Source organism: Notamacropus eugenii, chromosome 1 (assembly GCF_028372415.1).
Source record: "Notamacropus eugenii isolate mMacEug1 chromosome 1, mMacEug1.pri_v2, whole genome shotgun sequence".
Lineage (NCBI taxonomy): Eukaryota > Metazoa > Chordata > Mammalia > Diprotodontia > Macropodidae > Notamacropus > Notamacropus eugenii.
Genome location: NC_092872.1, coordinates 238372802 through 238396731, shown reverse-complemented (window position 1 = coordinate 238396731; position 23930 = coordinate 238372802). Strand labels below are relative to the sequence as shown.

Here is a 23930-nt window from a genome sequence, read left to right as displayed (position 1 = left end):
TTTTCCTTTCTTTCTTCTTCCCTCCCTCCCTTCATCCTTTTTTCTTTTTCTTTTTCTTTTTTGGAAAAGATTTCTTTTTTTTTAAATTTTATCTTATTATTATTATTTTTTAATGTTTTACAACCACTGCCATAAAATTAAGATTTTATGCCCCCCCCACACCTACCTCCCACTACCCCCCCTTGCTCCCCATATCAGCATACAGTTCTGTATAGGTTCTACATATACTTTCCTATTGAGTACGTTTTCACTATAGTCATGCTATGTAGTCGAACTAAAATAAATGGAAGAAATCATGTAACAAATCAAAACATGATACACAAAAACACACACACACGAACATGATCTGCTACATTCTGCGAATGACTTCCATATTTCTTTCTCTGAGTGTGGAAGGCATTTTGCCTTAGAAAACCACCATTGGGATATTTTTTTTAATAAGTTCTTGTGTTTTTACAAAATTCCAAGTCTACCAGAAAAAACTGTCGCACACTGTGGTCATTGCTGTGCACAAAGTTCTCCTGGTTCTGCTCCTTTCACTCAGCATCAGATCATATAAGTCCTTCCAGGCCTCTCTGAAGTCTTCTTGTTCATCATTTCTTATGGCACAATAGTACTCCATTACATTCATATACCATAATTTATTCAGCCATTCCCCAATGGATGGGCATCCCCTTGACTTCCAGTTTTTGGCAACTAAAAAGAGTACTGCTATAAATATTTTTGTACATGTGGGACCCTTTCTCATTTCTATGATCTCTTTGGGATACAGTCCCAGAAGTGATATTGCTGGGTCGAAGGGTATGCACATTTTTGTAGCCATCCTTTTTTATTTCTTCCCTCTTTTCTCCTTTTTTCTTCCTCTTTTCTTCTTTTTTCCTTTCTTCCTACCTTCCTTTCTTTCTTACTTTTCTTTCTTTCTTCCTCCCTTTTTTCTTTCACTTTCTTCTTTTCTTTCTCTCTTTTCCTCTGTCTCTTTCTTCCTTTTTTCTATTTCTTGCTCTCTCTCTTTCTTCTTCTCTTTCTTTCTTAGCCTTGATGATAGAGAGGATGATGGTGTCATCAACAGAAATAAAAAAGTTGTAAGGAGGGCTGCAGTTAGAAGAAAGATGATGAGTTCAAGTTCAGGACAAGTTGAATTTGAGGTGCTGGCAGGACATCACAATTTCAGAAGTCCAAAAGGTGATATAGGAACGGAGCCCAAGGAATCAAATGAGGGTGGATTGATAGATTTTGGAGTCATATGTGTAAAAGGAATCATTGAAACAATGGGAGCTGATGAGATCACCAAAGGAGAGACTATATAAGGAAAAGAGGATCAAGGACAAATCCTTGAGGGGGCACCTGTATGATCTGGAGTGGGAGACAATGTTGAACCTAGCAAAGGTGACCAAGATGGAGGGGTTGGTCAGGTGAGAGGAAAGCCAAGAGACAGAAAAGTGCAATAGAAGCAGCTGGGTACAAGAATATCGTGAAGGTCTGTGGTATTGGATGTTGCAAGCTCCAGGGAAATGACTAGAATCTAGGATCAAAGAGTTGCAAGGGAGGAATGATTGTCAAGATATGGAAGAGCATCTGGATGGGGTGGTAAAGAAGAGAGAAAATTAAAAGATGACCTTCAAGGCAAGCCTGGGAGACTAGGAGTGCCATGAATTGGTTGAATGATGCCCACTAAAGAGTTTGAGCTAATCAGAAGGTTAGAGAGGAAGATAAGCTTATTTATAGACTAAATATTGAACTGTCCTAGAGATAACAATGGAGACATAGCACTGGAGAAGGAGTTGCAGATCTGGGTAGAGGAACTGAAAGAGAGATTAGCGAATAATTTCTCTATGAGTACAAACAGAACTGTACCTGCAGGCTCAGGCTGGGAGTGAGGGTAGAGATGGGGAAATGAGAAGTTGGATGTGATGCAGGCAGAAGGGATTCTTGTTCATGTGTGGTTGGACTAGATGGTCTCTGCTGTCCCTTCTAGTGGAATGAAGATTGTATCTAGTATCAGAGAGCCTGAGTTTGAATCCTGTTTTTCTGGTTGTTGTGTGATCTTGGGGCGATAACTTCTGGGTCTTGGTTTTTTCAAATGGAAAAATGGGGAGGGAAGAGTTTAAGTCAATTCTGAAAATATTTATTAAGTGCCTAATATATGTCAGGCATTGGGGATACAAATGCAAAATTAAAACAGCCTACCCTCAAGGAGTTTATATTCTAATGGGTTGTATTTTGTAGGTTTCACTCCTAATATATTATTAATGACATCTGACCTTGGCTGGCAATGTCCTTACTCTGCCACTGACCATATGACCTCAGGCAAGTCATTTCCCCTTTCTGGTCCTCAATTCCCGCATCTGTAAAATGAAATAGTAAGGTCAAGTGACCTTTGAGGTCCTTTCCAGTATTAAATCTATGATATTACAATCCCTGTTCACAAAAAGAGGTCAGAACAGAGGAAAGTGCAACAATTAGCCTAGAAGGGGAAGGGCCAGGCATAAAACTCTAACCCAACAACTTTCTCCTTTCCGTTATCGTCATAAAACAAACCATTTATGTCTCACCCACTTCACTATGCTTCCTACAGGATTTGACATTCTTATCCATGTGTCTTTTATTAGAACAGAATTGTGAGAGATGCTCCTTTCAAAAGTAATTCAATAAAGAGTGGTTGAGTCCCTCTGAGGAGTCAGACCCTTTGGCTCAGCACTTCAGATACATGATATGAAGGTTCTACTTTCAAGAGATTTCCAGTCTAGTAAGAGCAACAAGACAAGTTTCCAGTCCCCTTACTTCCCTTGGACTTTCACCAATTTGCCAATATCCTCCTTATCCTCTTACAACATGTTGCCCAAAATTGAACACAATACTCCAGTTGTAGTTTGACCAGAGAAGGGTACAGAAGAATAATTATCCCTTTAACTCTATTCTCACTGGGCTTCTTTCTGTCAACAGATCTAAGATTGAGTTAGCTTTGGGGGCAGCTGTGACACAGTATTTACTTATATTTAGCTTGCAGTAGACTACAAAAAATCTCTCATCTTTCCCCCAAGAACTTTCTCCTCATCAAATTTACCTTCTCCGGGATTTGTGCAATTAATTTTTTAAACCCATGTGCAGGACTTGACATTTATCCCTGGTGATTTCCCTTAGAACCTGCTGAGATTTTTTGGAATCTTGGTTTTGTCAAAACTTCCTGTGACCCCTGAAGTATTAGCCGTCTTTCTTAGCCTTGTGCCCAACTGAAGATCTTGTATGCCTTTGTCTGTGTCCCTAAAGGCTGAGGACAGAAGGGAGGCTCATAGAGACAATGTTCTAATGTAGATTGTGCTATAAGGGATCTGATACAAGAAGAGGCAAACAAAGGAGGGAAAAACACCAGCCAGTGATATTTTTCTGGTCCTGCCAAAGGAAACTATCTGGCAATATTATCTCCTTAAGGGCAGAAACTATTTAATTTTTGTCTTGTATCCTCAAGGATTAACCTGGTGTCTTAAAAGTAGTAGGTGCTTAATAAATGCTTATTATATGAGTGATGATATGAGGTGCAGGAAAGATGGAAACAGCAATAACAGTAGCACTTAGAGTAGTACAAAGGAAAGAACACTGACTCCCATGTTCCCCTGACCCCATACCTGAGGACAGGACCCAGTGTGAATACCCAGCTCATCTGTCTGTCCCTCACTGCCAGGAGCCTGACACACCACCACCCTCCCATCACCTGCCCTTCTCCCTGCTAAACTTCCCTCTGTTGAGAGGAATGTGCATCTGGTACAAAATGAAGGTTTACAAGCTACCCTTTTTCTCTCCTCTGTAAGTTATTCTCATATGAAAAAATGCTAAATGCTTTATAGCCCTTCAGAGAAAGAAATCAAGGAAGGAAGGAAGGGAAGAAGGGAGGAAGGGAGGGAGGAAAAGAAGAAGGAAAGAAGGAATAAAGGAAGGAAGGAAGGAAGAAAGGAACAGAGGGATGAAGGGAGGGAGAGAGGGAGGGAGGAAGGAAAGGAAGGAAGGAGGGAAAAAGGAAAAAAAAGAGAGAAAGAGCACTTGCTATAGAGTCAAAGTTCCTGGGTTCAAATTCCACCTTAGACACTGGGCAAGTCACTTCTCTCTGGGTCTCACTTTGCAAATCTATAAGATGAAAGGGTTGGATCTAATGGCTTATGAAGTCCCTCTTCCTTCTAGATCTATGATGTCACCTCTGTAACTTTCACCGAGATATTTTTCCCAGTTGAGCCTCAGTTTCTTCATTTGTAAAATAAAGTTGGACTCCGTGGCCTCTAAGGTCCCTTCCAGTTTTGGATGTACAAGATTTTGAACAAGAACAACAATAATTACGTGTGTGTTGCACATGTGAATGTGTCATTTGACTCTTAAAGCAACCCAGGAATTACTTGGGAATCATTGCCCTCATTCCACATAAGAAGAAACCACCAATATTTAAGCATCTCCTCCCCTTTAGTTCCATGCTGGGTCCCTTATCCTGGTACTGTTCCCATTTCACCCACATGACCCGCAGGCCTGGAGTCTCCTATGACCCACGGCATTTGTTCCCCTCTATCTTCCCTCCAGGCATCTGGAGCCTTCAGTTTCCTTCTGGACCCTTTAGTGTCCCTCAATCTGCTTCCCTTTCAGGTTTGTAAAGTAGACACAGCTCAGTGTCAGGGTTGTCTGCTCTCCAGTAGAGCAGAGCATCAAAACAGTTGTGTTTTGATGAGGTTGTGTTGGCCAGCTCTCTTGTTTTCTCTCTTTTGTTTTTCCTTTTAAAGCAATGCTGAGAAGGAGTTTATTTTTGCCCCAGGGGAGGAGAAGGATCCTGGGGATTCTGAAACCAGGTCTAAAATAGAAACAGCCCCTGGAGAAGGGGCAGGAGTTTGGTCTGTGGGCAGGAAGCTCAGACAGAAGAGAAACATTCTTCTGCTAGACCAGCTTGCTAAACCTCCTTATAGAATTTTAAAACTGGCAGAAACCTTGGGGATCAGTTAGGGTGGGGGGCCATAAGCTTTTGGGGTGAAGTCTAGTGACACCTAGTGAAGTCTATGTGCCCTGCTTCAAAATAAACAGAAAACATAAAATACACAAGATCACAAAGGCATCCAAAGGTTCATGAAATAAAGGTGTAATTTTTTTCCATCCAAGTTCATGGAACTCCTGAATTCTGTTCATGGACCTTCAGATTAAGAACACGATTTAGGAAGAGTACACCCTCATGGTTCTCCCCTTTTCTCCTTTGTTGACACCCTTCCTCCTTTCACAGGAAAGTGCTGTTCTCTCTTCCCTCTACACTTTGTTCCTTCAGGGATCTTGGCCCTTCCCAGACCTTCAATGACCACCCTATTCAGATTTATTCAGAAGAGATCTCAGTCTGTGTGTCTAGCCCTTACCTCTCTCCAAAGTTCCAGATTTTCATTTCCAACTGTACATCTATATAGTTGTGCATCCAGTACAGTCTGTACATCTCCACCTAGATCATTCATTCAATCAACAAGCATTTATTAAGCCCCTAGAACATGGCAGACACTAGGTTAGAGTTGGGAATGCAGATACAAAGAATGAAACAATCTCTACTCATCAGGGGCTTACAATCTAATGAGGAGACAATATGGACATATATATGTGTGTGTGTGTGTGTGTGTGTGTGTGTGTGTGTGTGTGTGTGTATGTACAGACACATACACACACACACAAAGTAATTGAATATATGATATTTCAGGAGGGAGCACTAGCACTTGGGGGCAGGGGATGGGGGAAGTCAGGAAAAACTTCATATAGAAGTCAGTGCTTGAGCTGAATCCTGAAGGAAGAAAGGAATGTATCACTGTCACTTCCCACTCAATGTGTCCAAAACCAAATTCATCATCTTCCCCATTCCTCTGTTTTTGCCTGTGGCATGTCCATTTCCTCTATTACTCAGGTATCTTTACCTCAGAGCCTGTCATCTTTGATTCCTCCCTCTCTCTTGTCCCCTTCACCCAACATCCAATTATTTACAAAAAGTCCTATCATGACTACCTAAGCAGTCCCTTAGCATCTGTCCCCCTTCTCACCATTTTTATCGCCACCTTCCTCTGTACTGGAAGGGACCTCAGTGCTTCCCAGCCTAACTCATGCCTGAACAACATCCATGACAAATAGTCAAATTTTGCTTTAAAACCCCCAGTAAAGGGGAATCAACTTCCTCCTGGAGTAGTCTATTCCACTGTGGGACAGCTCTAAGGGTTTGAAAGCTTTTCCTGACACTCTGTCAAAATCTAAATCTTATTCCTTCCAACCAGTTCTGCCCCTGGGACCAAAATGAAAAAGTCTAATCTCTTTTCCACAGGACAGTTCTTCAGATACTTGTGGGAAGCTTCATGTTTCCCACCTCCCAATGTTTCTCTTCTCTAGGTTAAACACTCCAGCACATAGTAGGCTCTTATAAATGCTTGTTGACTTCTTGACTTGACCTCCCTATGGTGTGATCTTAAGGTCCTTCACCATTCTGTCTTCCTCTGGACATTTTAGTTTATCAGATATCCTTCCCCGATTGTACCTCTTCCCAAAATGTTCTGCTGCTCCTCTAAGCCCCCACTACACTTTCATTTTGGGGAGAGATTTTGATTATAATTACAATTTCAAAATTGTAATCCTACCTGGATTATAATTATTTGCATATGTGACCTCATTTCTACTGTTATACTATAAGCTTCTAGAGGACAGAGACCATGTCTTATTCTTTATATCAGTGAAATAGGTTTTTGCATGATATTGGTCCTCAGTAAGCATCATTGATGGATGGATGGATAGATGGATGGATGGATGGATGGATGGATGAATAGATGAATGAATCTAGTCCAAATTTCAAATTTTATAGATAGTGCCAAGAAAAGCTATGTGGTTTGCCTAAGGTCATATAGCTAATTGGAAGCAGAACTAGGATTAGACTCTAGGTCTTCCTTATTCCTAGTCTAGTCATCTGTCCTCCTATATATCCTGACTCATCTTAAGTCAGGTCTCCACAGCAGGATGAATGTAAAGAAATCCTATTAATAACTAATTATTGAATAAGAACCAAGGTTTTTTCCTCTTTTCTACTTCTTCATCCAGAAATCAACTAGTGTGGGAAATCTTGGGCAAAGATTTACACAGGGTAAACTCTAATCAGACAGTAAAATAAATTCTAAGTTTAGAGAAATGGGTGAATTCCAGCTCATTGTTTACTCAGACAGGTCTGGAATAACGCAGATTCTCCCTTTTGTCAGACAGGTGATATTGAAATTGATGTCTCTTTGACCAAGACTTGGGTGATCCATGTCACATACCCTCAAGACCTTCATTAAAATGAGCCCACATCTCATTATAATATTCATTTCCTCATTAATTATTAACCAATCAGAGTCCATTGCCACCCTCAAGAACACCCCCTTCCAAGGGCACATAAGCTTTGAGTGGGTTCCATGAGGGGTCTTTGGTATTTGAGAGTGCCACTAACATCTTTTATTAATAACATGCTAGTATTATTAATAAAATGATTAATTACCCAGAAACTGTGTCTCTCAAACCTTTTATACATCACACCACAGTGGGCAGGATGTAACAGAAAAAGAGACTGTATCTCTAAACTAATCACCATTTTCTACACTGGTAACAACCATATATCCACAGATGAATTGAGGCATAACTCTTGCTGGGAATCATCCCCTTACTTGTCAATAGGTCACGTGTGACATCACAAAACCCAGCACAACTTGTTCCCATTTCCCAGGGTGTCACAGGAAGAGGAATGCACTTTTTCTCTAGGGAAATCTACTCTAACTTTTGCTTCCCTTCTAAGGCAAAACAACATCACCAAGAAATCTTCCTCTAATTAAAGCAGCCATGGGGACAGGAAGGATTGTCCTTGTTATATGAGTCAGAAATGAAGACAGAGTTCAATTCATCTTGTTCTTGACCCTCATCATAGGATCAAAGACCTAGAATTGGAAGGCACTTTGGAAATCATCTAATCTATCTCACTTGTTTTTTGCTCAGTCGTTTATCATATCCAACTCATCATGACTCCATTGGGGATTTGCTTGGCAAAGATACTGGAGTGGTTTGACATTTCCTTCTCCAGCTCATTTTACAGATGAGGAAACTGAGGCCTGTGGAGGTTATGTGATTTGCCCAGGGTCACACAGATACTGTCAAAAACAAGATTTGATTCCCAGATACTCTGACTTCAGAGTCAGAATGCTTCCCACTGTACCACGCATGGGACTGAGTCAGATTGCTAAGAAAAAAAACAAAAAGCAGTATCAAAAACATATATGGCCACCCTGCAGTAACAGAAACATGATATAGATTTAAGAAACAACATGGTAGTAAATGGCATTTATATATCCCACTCACTTGGTACCTGCAATACAACTATCTTGTTTTTTCTCCTCTTACTTGTCTATACCCTCTTCTTCTCATCCATACCAGGCTCCTTAACTGTGGGTACCCCTGGTGCTCTGTGTTAGGCCCTCTTCTTTCTTTATAATCTCTCTCAGGGATCCATCAGCTCCTGTGGGGTCAGTGATTATCTCAGTGACTCCCAGATCCATATATCCAGCTCTCCTGACCTCTGGTTCTGGATTATTAACCTCCTGTCAGACATTTCCACCTGGATGCTCCATTCACTGGCTCTCGGGCTGGCCATATCCAAAACAGATCTCTCTCTCCCTCGCTCCCTTCCTCCTTCCTTTCTTCTCTCTCTCTCTCCCTCTTTCTCTCTCTCTCCCTCTCTCCCCTTCTTCTTTCCCTCCCTCCTCCCTTCTCTCCACATACACATATATAAGTGCATATTGTATTATATGAAAGTAAATATACAGATTATATATACATCTACTTTTTCTTTTTTTATTATGAATTTAGTAAACATAAACAAACCTTAACATTCCATAGGCTAAGAAAAACAAAGAAGGAGATTATATACGAAGCTATGAACTTCTGTTATATACAATTTGTTCATTTTTCTACCCCTTAATTTCCCTCAGTTATCCCCCTCCAAAGAAAAGCCCCCCTCCCCCAGCTTGTAACAAATAAATATAGCCATGGAAAAGAAATCCACACCTTGGATATGGCCCAAATGCCAGTGTCCGCCTGCATGTCTAGCTCAGCACCCCTGTGCTGAAAGGTGGGAAAGCGTCTTTATTGCAGTGCTCTGGATTTAGAATCAGTCGTTGCACCCATCAGCCTTCCTCAGTCTTTCCCAGATGTTTTTCTGTGGTAGTCCCTGCAGAAATTGTTCTCTGGTCCTGTCCCTGTCGGTATATGAGACCTTCCAAGTGTTTTTGAGATTGTCCCTTTCGTAATTTCTTCTGGTGAAATAAGAATTCACTGTATTCTTTTGCTGCACCAGAATTCGTTCGGCCAACATTTCTATATCTATAAAATGATGGGGTGGGACTGGATGACTGTTCACATTCCTTCTAGCTCTAAGTCCCATGTTTCTGTGAAATATCACTGAGGCAAGAAAATCCAGCCAGATGTTTCTCTTCCTTACTCTCTGGGAAGCCACAGAAAACTCCCAAACCATCCCTTGGCATTTCTGGCAGGGCAAGGAGGTGGATGGGAAGGATCTACTCTGCTTCAATCAATTACATGGTTTCCTAGTTTTATGACTAGAAGGCATGTCAGAGGATCATCTAGTACAACATCTTCATCTTACAGATGAGGAAACTGAGGTGACGACCATAGTCACACTGTTGCAAATGGCAGAAATGGGGCTTGATTGAAGGTCACCTGGCTTCCCAGTCTTTGGGCATATTCCCACTATACTGAAAACTAAACAAAAAAGTCCATGTGTTTTCCACACTAAAGATCCTATCCTGCTAGGAAAGTAGGAACTCATTCCTCCTTACTTCCCCCCCAAACTTGCTTGGCACATGACCTTGGACTCCTAGGGGTCTCCTCCTGAATGCTGCCTCCTGTGAGCTGACTGACAGGGTGTTTCCAGAGGTATTGCGGAAATATCTCCCTAAGAAGTAACAACAGTCCCTAGGCACAATGCTGGTACTACTGGTGCTGTGTGCATGTCCTAATGGGAACTGCTTTCTACTGATTTCCTGCCAGGTGACTTTAACTGCTGTTTTTAGGGGGGGATTTTGAGGAAAGGAAGTTAGATGGTCTTCTCAGAATACAGTTGTCTCTGTACTTCACCAAGACAGTTTGTAGAGGAGTAGACTGACAAATGTGTCCTCACACAGTTCAGCACTGAGGGAAGCCCCCCGCCCCCAGCCACACATCTTCACCCAACGGTGACCCCAAGAATGCTTGAACTAGGTGATATAGTGGGAAAAGCACCAGATTGGGAGTGAGGATAGACCTGGGTTCAAATCTTCCATTACACACTTACTCATAAGCTAGCAGGGACCTATAAGGTAGCTCTATGACCATGTGCAAGCCGATCTCTCTGAGTCTCAGGTTACTCATCTGTAAAATGAGAATCCTACCTCTCACATTGTTATAAAGAATGAGTCATTAACAGCTTCTACTATGTGCTTGGCACTGTAAAAATGAGATAATGTTTGTAAAGTACTTTGCAAATCTTAAAGCATGATATGGAAGGTTGTACATCTACTTGAGTAGAGCTATTGTCACAGAAATGTCACATTTGCACTCTCTCTGCCTTCCCATCTTCTCCCTTGGAATTGTAGACTGTCCTCACACAGCTCCTTCCCTTCCTCTGACGCTATATACCAGAAGTGGCCAGCAGGGAGAGGAAGGATGTCTACACCCTAACTCCAAGTGATAGCAACCAAGAGCCAACCCATTAATAAATCTACATTATATATATCAGGTTTATATCAGGTTCTTCCTAGGTGCCAGGCACTGTGCCAGGTGGTGGGAATACAAAGATACAAGTGAGGCAATCCCTGCCCTCAAGGAGCTTATACTCTATTGGGGGAGAATACAGCATATTCACAAATAAGTAAATACAAGGTATAGGATAATAATAACTGGCATTTATATAGCAGTGTAAGGTTTGTAAAACATTTTATATGCATTCATTGAATCCTTCCAACAATGCTGGCTGTAGGAACTATTACTATTAACATGTTACAGATGAGGAAATTAAGGCAAGCAGAAGTTAAGTGACTTGCCCAGGGTCCCACAGCGAGTAAGGTAGGATTTGAACTTGGGGTCTTTTTTTCTCTAGCCTAGCACTCTATCGACTCCTCTATCTTCCTTTATTTTTGCCTTTAACTTCCATATGTATATGCCCCCTAATGAGACCTCTTTGCCAAAGAACAGTTTAGTGACTTTTCTCACACATTTTCAAATTGTTTTCCTGAACTGCTGGAACAATTCACTGTTTCACCAACAGCATATTGGTATGTTCAGGCAAGTGTGGCCTGTTTTCACCCTGAGTTTAGTACTTCTGTCATTTGGGATGTGAGCCCTCCAGGCAGGAGTCATATTCTCTCCTGCTTTTGGCAAGGCATGGCTCATCTTGGTTTCAATCAATGCTAATTATACTATTAATAACCCTATAAGTGAGCCTAGTACTGTTCTCAGGGACACCCAGACGTTCAAGTCAATGTTTGCTCTATTTTTTTTAGGTGATCTTAAAATTGGAAACTTAAACTTGAACTTGGAAGATCCTGAGACAAGCAATGCTACTGTTGGTTGATGTCTTGGTTTCATGTCGTGTTCATCATAGGACAAGTCTAGAGTAGAAGATGGTAGCCTTCCATTCCCTTGCTTCTTCTACTATAGATTTCAACTTCTGAAAATTGGGGCACTCTCCCTTCAACCCCGCTAAAGTCTCAGTCTCCAGGCTTGGTGCACCCCACCCCCCCAAGCCCTTACCTGCAGCCCAGAAGCTGTGCCAGCATCCACATGGAACTAGATCTAGGAAAGCTCCACCTTCCCATGCTTACACTTTTCTAGCATTCATCAATGAGCTGTTTTTAACACTTGGAAAGCTTACATTCCCACAGGGTCTCTTCTCACTCTGTAGGCAAAGAGCCAACTATATTTCTTTGGAAAGGACAAAGACTCTCCTGCATTCCAGGAAAGTAGTAAAACATTCAAAACCCAGAAGGTTCCATTTATTTTCTTGCCTTGTTCCCCTCTTCATATCACCTCCTGAGGGAGGGCTTGAATTCCACTCCCTGACTCCTTCAAACTCCTGTTGTTCTTTCTTAGTCCTTAAGTGCAGATGTTTCCATTGGTAACTCTCTCTTTCCCTCCTTCTCTCTCTCTCTCTCTCTCTCTCTCTCTCTCTCTCTCTCTCTCTCTCTCTCTCTCTCTCTTTCTCCCCCCTTCCTCTCTCTCCCCCTTACTCCCTCTCTCTCTGTTTCTGTCTCTCCTCCCACTCTTACAACTTCATTTATGTAGAGTACACCTTCTGAGGAAACTCCTTCTGCCAAAACAGATCCACAACTGCTCAGCAATTTCAAGTCATAGGAGTTGCCCAGGTACACCAAGAGGTTGAGTGATTTGCCCAGAGTCACACAGCCAGTATGTGTTAGAGGCAGCAATTGAATCTTGGTCTTCCTAACTCAGTCCAAAAGGCCCTCCATATACAATGCCAAGATTTCTTCTTCCCCTCCCCCATTTTACACATAAGGAAATACAGACTCAGAACAGTGAGGTAACTAGTCAAAGTAAAAGTTATAAAGAGACAAATGTAGAAAGTTAACTGTCTCTGGAATCTGAGGGCCTGGGTTCAAATCTCTGATGCCTTTGTTACCTTGGGCAAGCTAAAAGCCCTAGGTAGGCCTTGGCTACCTCATTTATAAAAGGAGAGGGTTAGCCTGGTGGCCTCCGATGTCACTTTCAGCTCAAAATCTATGGTCCTATGATTCAATGTAATCCAGACAGGAGGGGAAACTTTTGAAGAAGTAGAGCCATCTAAGAGTGGAAAGGACAGCTTTGGGAGCTGGTGAGTGTATAGTCAATTCTCACCCTCTTCTTATCTCTCTCCGTCTGGCTTCCAGCATCATCATTCAACCAAAATTTCTCTCTCCAAAATTATCAATTTATGTCTTAATTGACAACGGCCTTTTGTCAATCTTCATTCATCATGTCCTCTCTGTACCCTTTGCCATGGTTGATCCCCCTCTTCTCCTTGATATTCTCTGCCCTCTTGGTTTCTGGGACACTACTCTATCCTACTTCTCCTCCTCCTCCTTGTCCTCTTTATCTGACTGTTCTTATCATTCTCCTTTGGTGAATCTTCATCTAGGTCATACCTCCTAAGAGTGGCTGTTCCACAGGGCTTAGTCCTGAGCTCCCTTATCATCCCCATCACTTGGTGGTCTTATCATCTCCCACGACTTCAATTTTCATCTCTAGGCTGATGATTCTCAATTTTCTTTATTTATCCTTAACTTGTCTCCTGACCTCCACCTTTGCATCACCAGTTGCCTATTGCATACTCTAAACTGAACGTCCTAGGTTTCATCCTCAACTTCTCACTCACCACCTCTCACCCCCATGTTCAATCTGTTGCCACATCCTGTAGATCTTATCTTAGCAACGTCTCTTGTAAATGCTCTCTTTTGACCTCTGACACTGCCACCTCTCTAGTGCAGGCCCTCATCACCTTACCTACTTGGATTTCTGGAAGAATGTGCTGGTGGATCTGTCCGCCTCAGGTCTTTCCCCAAGCCAATCTATCTTCCAGCTTCTTTGCTGTCGCTCCCACAAGGCACTCCACCTCCCAGTTTTCACCACCTTCACTGGGCTGTCCCCCAGGCCAGGAATTCTCTCCCTCCTCATCTTTGCCTCTTCTATTCTCTGGCTTCCTTCAAGTTTTATCTAAAGCGTCACCTTCTGCAAGAAGAATTTCCAAATCTTCCTTAATCTTAGTGGTTTCCCTCTGAGGCTCTCCCTAATCTATGCTGTATATATCTTGTTTGTACATTGTTGATTGCACGTTACCTCCTTGAGAACTGTTGTTGTTGAGTCATTTTTCAGTTATATCTGACTCTTCATGATCCCATTTGGAGTTTTCTTGGCAAAGAGTGGTTTGCCATTTCCTTCTTCAGCTCATTTGACAGATGAGGAAACTGAGGCAAAGGGGGTGAAGTGACTTGTCCATTATCACATAACTAGCAAGTATCTGAGACTAGATTTGAACTCAGGAAGATGAGTCTTCCTTTACTTCAGGCCTGGCACTCTATCCGTAGTGCCATGCAGCTGCCCTAGCTCCTTGAGAACAAGGACTGCCTTTTACCTTTCTTTATAATCTCAGTACTCAACACAGTGCCTGGCACACAGTAGACACTTAATAAATGCTTATTGCCTGACCAGCGGGCGGCTGACCACTTGTTACTTACCTCGCTTGTAGAGAGGTAGGAGGGATTCTTATTCAGAGAGGGGTTGGATTAGATGGAATGCAGTGGAAAAACACTATTTGCAATTAAATGATACTATTTGCAAATCACTATGCTTAAGTTTGGAAATACCAATTAAAAAGTGATACACATAAGGGTCTCTGCTCTCCAAGGGCCTCCATTCTAATTGGGGGAGACAGCACAACATGGAAATGCTCTGTGGGCTTTAGGGTGTAGCAGGAGGGTAGATAGTAAGGTCCTTAGGGTCCATTGTTGGAAAGGGGAGATTCTAGTCAGAACTGAGTAGGAAAAATTTAAACTGGGACTATTAGAAGATAAAAGAAAGGATCACATATTGGCCCAATAGGTACTCCCCCCTGAGCAGGTTTGCCCTTAGATGGCTTCTGAGGCCAAATTTCTATGATTCTGTGAGCAGTTATTTCTCCGTAAAGCTAGATTCCAGGGACCAGAAATATAATGGGCTGTGTGACCTGGGAGGATATTTGAACACAGAGGTTTAGGAGGAGCAAACACTATCCCTACAGAGTGCGGAGCTCCGTGTGAAATCTGGTCCACTGCCCCACATTTCTGACCACCCACACACAGTTCTCCTTGCCACTATCTAAGAGGCCAGGACAGGATGGGGATTCAGAGACCTGTAGGTTCTCGGTTGAAGGAAGCTTACATGGGGATGCTATGATAGGGATGCCCCCTTCCTTAGTCAGTGGTTTCTAGAAAAGCCTCAGGGATCCTCTGGGGAAACAGCTGGTGTTGAAGGATCCTGAGCCCATGAAATTCATGGAGTATTCTGCACAGGTGGAAGTGAGTAGGATGCTTCCAGAGAGGAAGAACGCCAGGGAGGGGAGCTTCTCTGGAAAGACTAGTTTTGCCTAAGGGAAATATGTCGCTGATGTAGGTTGTTAAGGGAAGTAATAATTTGTTTCTAGGAATCTACCCCTCTTAGTATAAAGATCATTTAGAAAGAAAAACAACCACACCTTGTTTGATTCATGGACCATTCCAAATTATAGTCACCTTTTGGGAAAACAGCACTGTGTTCCAGCTCCCCAGATGTGCACCACATCTGGGTTTTGCTGAGGACAGAGGCTGGGAAGCAGCTTCCTGGAGACATCCTCAGTGCTCACTCTCACTTCACAGACTTTCCAAGATGATCAATCTCTTTAATACTTCTCCTCAATCTCCATCTTCTTTGATCTCAGCAACTTTTGAGGATGATGACTGCACCCTCTTCCTAGAGGCTTCCTTCTTTCTGGGTTCCATTTCTCTTTTCCTGATGCCTCCAGGTAGGCAGGATGCTGGACTCTGAGTCGGGAAGCTCTGAGTTTGAATTCTGCCTTAGATGCTCATTAGCGTGTAACTCTGGCATTTTCACAATTTGAACTGAAGAACTCCTGACTGCAAGGCTGATGCTCTGTCTACTGTGTCACCTAGCTGCCCTCTGTCTCAGGTTTTTTTTTTTTTTAAGTGATTGGTGATTTTTTTAAAAGCCTCAGAAGCCATCTAAGGTCAAACTTGCTCAGAGGGCAGTACTTTTCAAAAGTTTTTTAAAAACGATTTGCTGATTTTTCTAAAAACAAAACCCCATTATTGTGACTTCCAGTCAACCCTCAATAGAACCCACCCTCCTGCTTGACTCCTGCTTAGCTCCACATCTCTAATTCCCCACCTCTCTACTGAGAGGGCAGGTATGCTTCACTCCAAACACAAGAGGAATGGGTGGCTTTGGGAAGCAGCCATCTTCCCACTTCCTGGGAGTCCTCAGCAGAAACTGACTGGGCATTGGATTACGGTGGGCTTACAGAGGAGGTGGCTCTACACAAACTGAGGAGTCATCCTTTCCAACTGAGAGAAAAGGTGCCTGTATCATTTGGAATGGTCCGTGGTAGGCATAGGGCATGTGGGGGGATATGAGGCTTTTCTAGTTTTAGAAATGTTTTGCCTTCAGAACTGGTTCACTTAAAAGAAAAGTATTGATTACTCTTGTTTCTATGTCACCGTCATTCCCCAGTCAATTCCCCCTCCCTTCCACACCCATAGAGGCCTCTCTTATGAAAATTTAAAAAGGGGGAGAGACAGTTTGCAAGCAACAACAGTGATAAGAAATCAGTCAAATCTGATGGTATTCTACTTCCATACCCCCCCCCCCCTCTGCAAAGAAGAGGGGGAGGTGCATCCTCATTTCTCTTCTTTAGGGAAGATGTTTCAGAAGACCTGAAGTTCAGATATTTACTAGTGGTGTGACCTGGGCAAGTCACAACCCCATTTGCCTCAGTTTTCTTATCTGTAAAATGGGGGCATACTAAAGAAGGAAATGTCCATGGGGTCACAGAGTTGAACACAACTGAATGACTAAACTCATTGTGTGTACTGCTTTCCTAATTTTGCTTACTTCACTTTGCATCAGTTCATAAAAATCTTTCCATGTTTCCTAATAGGCTCCATGGTTATCATTTCTTATGACACAGCTGGTTGGTTGTAGTACCATCATGTTCATCTACCGCTGCTGGTTTAGCTATCCCCTGAATCATTGGGCATCCTTCCCTTTCTCCAGTTCTTTGCTATTAAGATAAGCACTACTAGGAATGTTTTGGTTTTCCTGGGACCTTTCTTTTTATCCTTGACCTCCTTAGATTGCATGCCTAGATCATGAGGCTTTCTTTGAAACATTAAAAAAAAGATAGTGTTGCTTCTGTCTGATATTCAATAAAAATCATATTTGAGTTCAATTCAGTTTCAGATTCCAGCCAATCCATGTCATTCATTTTGGTTTGAGGCTTTCCACAGATAGAGGCTGTAATTATTATTTTTCCCATTTAATAGTATTTTTTTCCAATTACATGTAAAGACAGTTTTCAGTGTTTACTTTTATAAAATTTTGAGTTACAAATTTTTTTCTCCCTCCTCTCCCCCAATCCAAGATGACAAGCAATCTGATATGGGCTATGCATGTACAATCATATTAAACATATTTCCACATTAGTCATGTTGTGGAAGAAGAATCAGACCAAAAGGGAAGAACCACAAGAAAGAAAAAAAAAAAGAGAAAATAGTAAGGTTCGATCTGCATTCAGGATTCATAATTCTTTCTCTGGATGTGGAAAGCATTTTCCAGTTTAAGTCACTTGAAATTGTCTTAGATCATTGTATTGCTAAGAAGAGCTACGTCTATCAAAGTTGGTCATTGAACAATATTGCTGTTTCTGTATACGATGTTTTCCTGGTTCTGTTCATTTCACTCAGCAACAGTTCATGTAAGTCTTTCCAGGTTTTTCTGAAATTCATAGGAACTGTAGTTATGATAAACCCCTAGAAGGATGGGGTCCTGCATCTCCTGGCTCCAAAATCTTTTTTTTCTTGTTTCAAAATGTAAGATGTTTAGTTGAAATCACTTTTCTGTTTCTGCAGGACGTGGGTGTTCTCCACCTGATGACAAGATCAAAGATGCAGTCCAGCTAACTACCCAAAGTTAGGGGCTGGACAGCTTGTTGGGAGGGGAAGGAGCTCCCAGAGCCCCTCCCTCTCTTTCCCCCAATTAATTCCCATGGAAAGAGGAAATTCTTGGCCTCAGGACACTCGGGATCTTCTACACAGCCTGAGAATGAGGAGCAAATATGCTCTTTTCCTGCTGTTTGTGGTTATCGTTTTTGTCTTCATTGAGAAAGAAAATAAAATCATATCAAGGTAAGAAATGAGGGAACCATTATGCATTGTCTGCACAAATTCCTTCATTCATTGAAGGAAAGTGCATACTATATATGAAACATTATTCAAGGCACTGGGACCAGTGTCTGGCTAAGATATTATCCCTGACCTATTCATAGGGCTTGTAATCTGGTAGGGAGATGAGACAAAACAATGACACAAAAACCCTTTCAACCCCGTTTCATTCATTTGTCCATCCATCCATCATCTAACTATCTATCATCTATCTATGGACTCCCAAAGAGGAAACTCCTGCCAATGTAGATTGGCACCTGCTTCACCATTTGGGGGACAAAACCAAATGCCATACATATTTATTATGAGTTTTCTTTTTCTTTTTTTTTCCAGTTGGTTGAAGGGCAGATTGGAAGAAAGGGAAAAAATGGCTTGATGATGGGGGGGGGGGGGGGCGGAATTTTAATCATTTAGAAGACACCTGAGTTCCAGTCCTGCCTGTACTAATTTTTATCTTGGGAGGGGAGGACCTGGGGTTAAGTGACTTGCTCAGGGTCACACAGTAAATATCTGAGGGGAGATTTGAACTCAGGTCCTCCTGACTCCAGGGCCCATGCTCTCTCCACTGCATCACCCAGCAGCCCCTGCTATGGGGAGCTGTATGAAGTGGGACAAATTACTAGACCCTGTTGGTCGTCACTTTTCTTATTCTGTCAAATTGGAGAGTTAGAACAGCCCTAACATCCTCAGATTCTATTTCCCTGAGTCAGGGACTGAACTAGACTAGGGAGAATTGCTCCAGGGAGGTTCCCTGAAGGAAACGGCTTGTGTGTTGGCATTTGGCTGCCTGCATAGCCACTAACCCTAGTAGTGATGTTATTTTAGAAAGAATTAGATAATATTTGTAAAGTGCTTTACAAACCTTAAAATGCCATGGGAATTCTAGCTATTACTCTTATTGTTATTTTCCTTTGTGCTCACAGGGTCTCCGACAAGCTGAAGCAAATCCCACAATCCCTAATGGATGCCAACAGCACCGACCCAGCCCTGATCCTTTCAGAGAATGCGTCCCTTCTATCCCTTAGTGAGTTGGACTCTTCCTTCTCCCAGCTCCAAGAGCGGCTCCGAAACATCACCCTGCAGCTGGGCGAGTCCCCAGAGGAGCTGCCCCTGGGCCCACGGCGGCACGTGCTTCTGATGGCCACCACCAGGACCGGCTCCTCCTTCGTGGGGGAGTTCTTTAACCAGCAGGGCAACATCTTCTACCTCTTCGAACCTCTGTGGCATATCGAACGGACGGTGACCTTTGAGCCTGGGGGAGCCAATGCGGCCGGCTCGGCCCTGGTCTATCGGGATGTGCTGAAGCAGCTGTTCCTCTGCGACCTCTACATCCTCGAACACTTCATCACCCCTCTTCCCGAGGACCACTTGACTCAGTTCATGTTCCGCAGGGGCTCCAGCCGCTCGCTCTGCGAGGAGCCAGTCTGCACGCCCTTTGTCAAGAAGGTCTTTGAAAAGTACCACTGTAAGAACCGCCGCTGTGGGCCTCTCAACTTAACCTTGGCCGCCGACGCGTGCCAGCGCAAAGAGCACATGGCCCTCAAAGCCGTGCGCATCCGCCAGTTGGAGTTCCTGCGCCCCCTGGTTGAAGACCCCCGCCTGGACATGAGGATCATCCAACTAGTCCGGGACCCTCGGGCCGTGCAGGCATCCCGAATGGTGGCCTTCTCTGGCAAGTATGAGACCTGGAAGAAGTGGGTGGCGGAAGGGGAGGCCCGCCTGCGGGAGGACGAGGTCCAGAGGCTTCGGGGCAACTGTGAGAGCATCCGCCTCTCGGCCGAGCTGGGCCTGAGCCAGCCCTCCTGGCTAAGAGGCCGCTACATGCTGGTCCGCTATGAGGATGTGGCCCGCCTGCCTCTGCAGAAGGCCCGGGAGATGTATCGCTTTGCTGGCATCACCCTTACCCCCCAAGTGGAGGACTGGATCCGTAAGAACACCCAATCCTCGCGGGACAGCAGCGGCATCTACTCCACCCAGAAGAACTCTTCCGAGCAGTTTGACAAGTGGCGCTTCAGCATCCCCTTCAAGCTGGCGCAAGTGGTACAGGGGGCCTGTGGCCCCGCCATGGAGCTCTTTGGCTACAAGCTGGCCCCTGATCCAGCCACCCTTACCAATCGCTCCATCAGTCTGCTGGAGGACCGGGGCACCTTCTGGGTGACGTAATGGTGGAAGGGGGACTGGATCCTTAGCCACGACTCCCACCCTCAGCCCTATGACCTCCTACTGATGTCAAATGCCAAACTGAAATGCCACAGATAAGTCAGAGCAACGACAGCGAGCCTGAAGAGGGTGGGGATGTGGTGGCCAGGGTCATCCAGTAAGAAGTTAAATGAGCCAGCCGCGTCCTTCTTGCTAAAGAAGTAGGCCTTATCCCCACTCCACCCCCACCCCCATTTATCTTTCCTCCTTATCCTCTGGCCACCAAGATTTCCTAGGACAGACAGAGACCTGGGCAGGTTCCTGAAGGCTTCTGGGACTTTCAGATCTCCGTCAAACAAAGATGAATTCTCCCCCAGGGTTTGAGGCTAGACTGGGCCTGTCGATGACTTCCTTTCACTCTCTGACAGCACACTCTGCCTCCAGCACCCTCCTCCCATCTCCACACAAGTACTTCTCTGTCCCTGCTGGGTACTTCTGTACTAAACACCCAAAGAGAGGCCTCTCATTATTTTTATAATTGTTACTGAAGATAGTGGACCTGGAGGTGAGACAGATGCATGGCCTGCGTCACCAGCTGCCTACCCAGGATAATAAGACTGACCAGAGGGCTTCATTTAAAATGGCAGACTCCGGGTCCCAGTGAGGACCCTGCCTGTTCCTGGTTCTCACTGCTACCTCCTTTTACCTCTAAGTTTCCTCACTTTTGGGGCAGATGGGCTGCATTAAACTGGCTTTTGACCAACCCTTATACAACTTATTTATGACATCCCAACCCAGCCCCAATGGCCCCTTCCAAAGTCATTTGGCTCCTATGGACCCTTTCTCTCCTTGAGGGCTGCCCAGGTCTCTCTCTGGAAGGCAGGATCAAAGCTTGTCCTAGGGGGACAGATAAAGGGCCCCTTTGGTCTGCTGTCTGGTTGGGGGAGGGGATTTAGAGCTGAAGTTGGAACAGTGCCTAGAGAAGGTTCAGGGGGGAAGGGGAACAGGGCAGCCCAAAGTCCCTATTCCTTTCTAGAAGAAACTAGTTCCTTTCCTACCCCCTCTTCAGACCACAAATTAGCCATCAAGGTGACAAACCAGTGCCTCAAAGCTGCCTTCTCCCACCTCCTTGAGGTTTTGGGGGAGAAACAGTTTTTCTTTAACTTGGTAGGGGACCATTATTTGGGGCTTCAAAGTTATTTATGGCTTGGTTTCTTCCTTTGTTATTTCTTTTTCAGCAGTAAGTATTGGTTGGAGGTTGTCGGTAGAGAAGGCAGTTGGGACCTTGAGGGAGACGAAGGAACCAAAGGCTGGGGTTTCCCCTTAGCCCAGGGAGCAGGGGGTCCCCAGAAACAAAACGAGGCAGCTGGAGTCAATTTGAATCTGTTCAGCCCTACTACCTCCCCTCCTACCACCAGCCCTATTTATCTTTTGGAGTCTTGGAGTACTTCCCCTTCCCTCAGAGAGCTATCCTGGCCTCAGAATGCAGTCACCATGTGCATGTTTTGGTTCTAAAGACAAGGTCCAGTGACCAGCTCCCCCTCTCCCCTCCAGGCCATGGCCTAGAAATGAACACATAAAAAGTGCAGTTGTTCCACACAGTTAATTAATTCCACCAGCATTTATTAAAGTGCCTTCAAGTTACCAAAACTCTGAACCAGGGACTAAGCATCCAAAGACAAAAACAAGAAAGCAGTGCCTACCCTCTGGTAGCTTATATTCTCCTGGACAATTCAGCATATACAAGTGAGAGTCACAGACCCCAGTTATCCCAGATCAGCATTTGTGGTGAGAGAAAGATGACATTCTATTTGGGGACTGGTCATAGCTCAGGGGAACAGGGAAAAAACATTCCTAAAGGCAGCCTAGGTAGAGAGAACTCGGTTGGGGGCTATTTTAGCTGGGGGGAGCTGTAGTCATGCGTGGCTATCTCCTTTCTTGATTTCATATTCCACATATGGGCAGGGCAGGAGTGTGTCTCTAATGCCCTCCCCCAACGGAGATCCTCAATTTGAACAAACTGGACTGAGACTCAAAGAACCCAGTAGCACTGTCTGGGAGTCTCTTCTCACCTCAGGATGTGGTGTTGCTGAAGACATTTCTGGCCGGACCAGAAATGGTTTTTTTTCCTAATGAGGAGACTACTTTCCCCATCCTCCCTTTCCTCACCTTTCCTTTACCTCCTGGTTCCCCAGAATGGGAAGGTACCAGCTCCAACTAGCATCCCGATCACAAGCATCAGGGACTGATGGGGAAACATTACCTCCACTCCAGTGTTGCTTTCTGGGGGCCTGATCTTGCACATGCCGCAGGCTTCCTGCTCCCCACACAGCCATCCTCCCTCCTCCCATCAGAGGTTTTTGGAGAACTCTATTGAGAATAAACTTGGGAGGGAAGGGTTTCCTATCTTTGGAATATTGTTCACTGCAAATTGAATTAATTTATTTATTTTGTGAAAAGATGAAAAATAAAAAATAGTTTATTTGCAGGGAGTCTGTGTTATATGTATAAATACACCAAAAAACCTGAGGGGTGAGAGAGAGAGAGACAGAGAGAGAGAGACAGAGAGAGAGAGAGACGGAGAGAGAGAGAGAGAGAGAGAGAGAGAGAGAGAGAGAGAGAGAGAGAGAGAGAGAGAGAGAGAGAGAGATACACATAGTTAAAAATAGAAATGAGGAAAATACCAGGAACTGTTGGTCCAGGATGAGTCCCCGATGACTCATCCATGATGGGTCCCAGGATGAGCTTTTCTTAGGAAAATCAACAGTTCTTCTTCTGTTCCACTAGTTGGAGAAGTCTGAATTCCCAGGTTTTCTGCTGTCATCTTCACCCAAGTCTTCACATATTCTCATCCCTAGCTTTCCACTGATCACTGTGCCTGCTTATGAAACATGGGTAGTTCTTATAGAAACATTTGGACTTTTAAAAAGTGAAGTGATATTCTTAGGATTAAGTTCAAATCCCTATTCTTATAAAAAAAAAATCTGGAAAAAAATGAAATACAGGGACTAAATATATTGACCATCCAGTAGGGAGGGAAAGGAGAACATCTTATAAGGCCATGAATAAAGTTAAGATAAAGCACCAGTTATGCTTTGAGAACTCTCCAGGCCCTAAAGGAGGTCAGGAACCAACCACTGACTTTACACCCAGCCACACCTGAAATCTTGCAAGAAGTGTATTGGCTGCTTTCTGTTCCCATCTCCTCTGCTCCCCTCCCATCCCACCAGATCAGAGCTGGATGGATCACTGCCCCTGGATAAAAGCAGCAGTGCTCGGTGGGGGCCCAAAGGAAGAGATGGAGGCAGTTCATCCTTGGACATAGACATCTCTTCTTAAGACTAGACTCAAATTCTTCTTCAGCCCTTTCTGGTTCACCTTGGGGAAAGGGACTGACTCTCATGGGGAGGACTCAAGGACAGATGAAACCACTGAGCTTTTGCTTCCACTGGTTCTCTAGCTTTCCACCAGCACAGGAGATTCATTCAACAATTGGCCTATTTATTTAGTTCCCTCTGAGTTGATGGATACATCTTCAGTTCAAGCTTCATAAATAGTACAGAACATTCCAGCCTGTAGGTGTGAGAGGGAAGTGTCTGACACCTCACACACCATGCCTTCTCCCGTCCCTGCCCTCCTACCCACCTTATTAGATCTGCTCACACAATGGAGCTGTTTTCATAAGCCTAGGAGGAAAAATGAGAGATAAGGAAGGTATCCAGCATAAGGGAGATCCCACAAAGGAAAAGGCTTAAGGACAACAGGCTGGTTACA

General features: G+C 43.9%; 1 protein-coding gene across 6 annotated transcripts in view; it reads left to right on the top strand.

The window, feature by feature from the left end:
- CHST3 (carbohydrate sulfotransferase 3) overlaps positions 1-22648 on the top strand; it is a 58143-nt gene extending 35495 nt beyond the window's left edge. For all 6 annotated transcript variants that reach the window (XM_072628238.1, XM_072628243.1, XM_072628239.1 and 3 more), the window contains exons 3-4: positions 17706-17981; positions 18941-22648. In XM_072628238.1, coding sequence (XP_072484339.1) covers positions 17842-17981; positions 18941-20180 — 1380 coding nt within the window. In that variant the 5' untranslated portion in view covers positions 17706-17841 and the 3' untranslated portion in view covers positions 20181-22648. The remainder of the gene's footprint in view (positions 1-17705; positions 17982-18940) is intronic.
- Positions 22649-23930: the final 1282 nt, after the last annotated feature.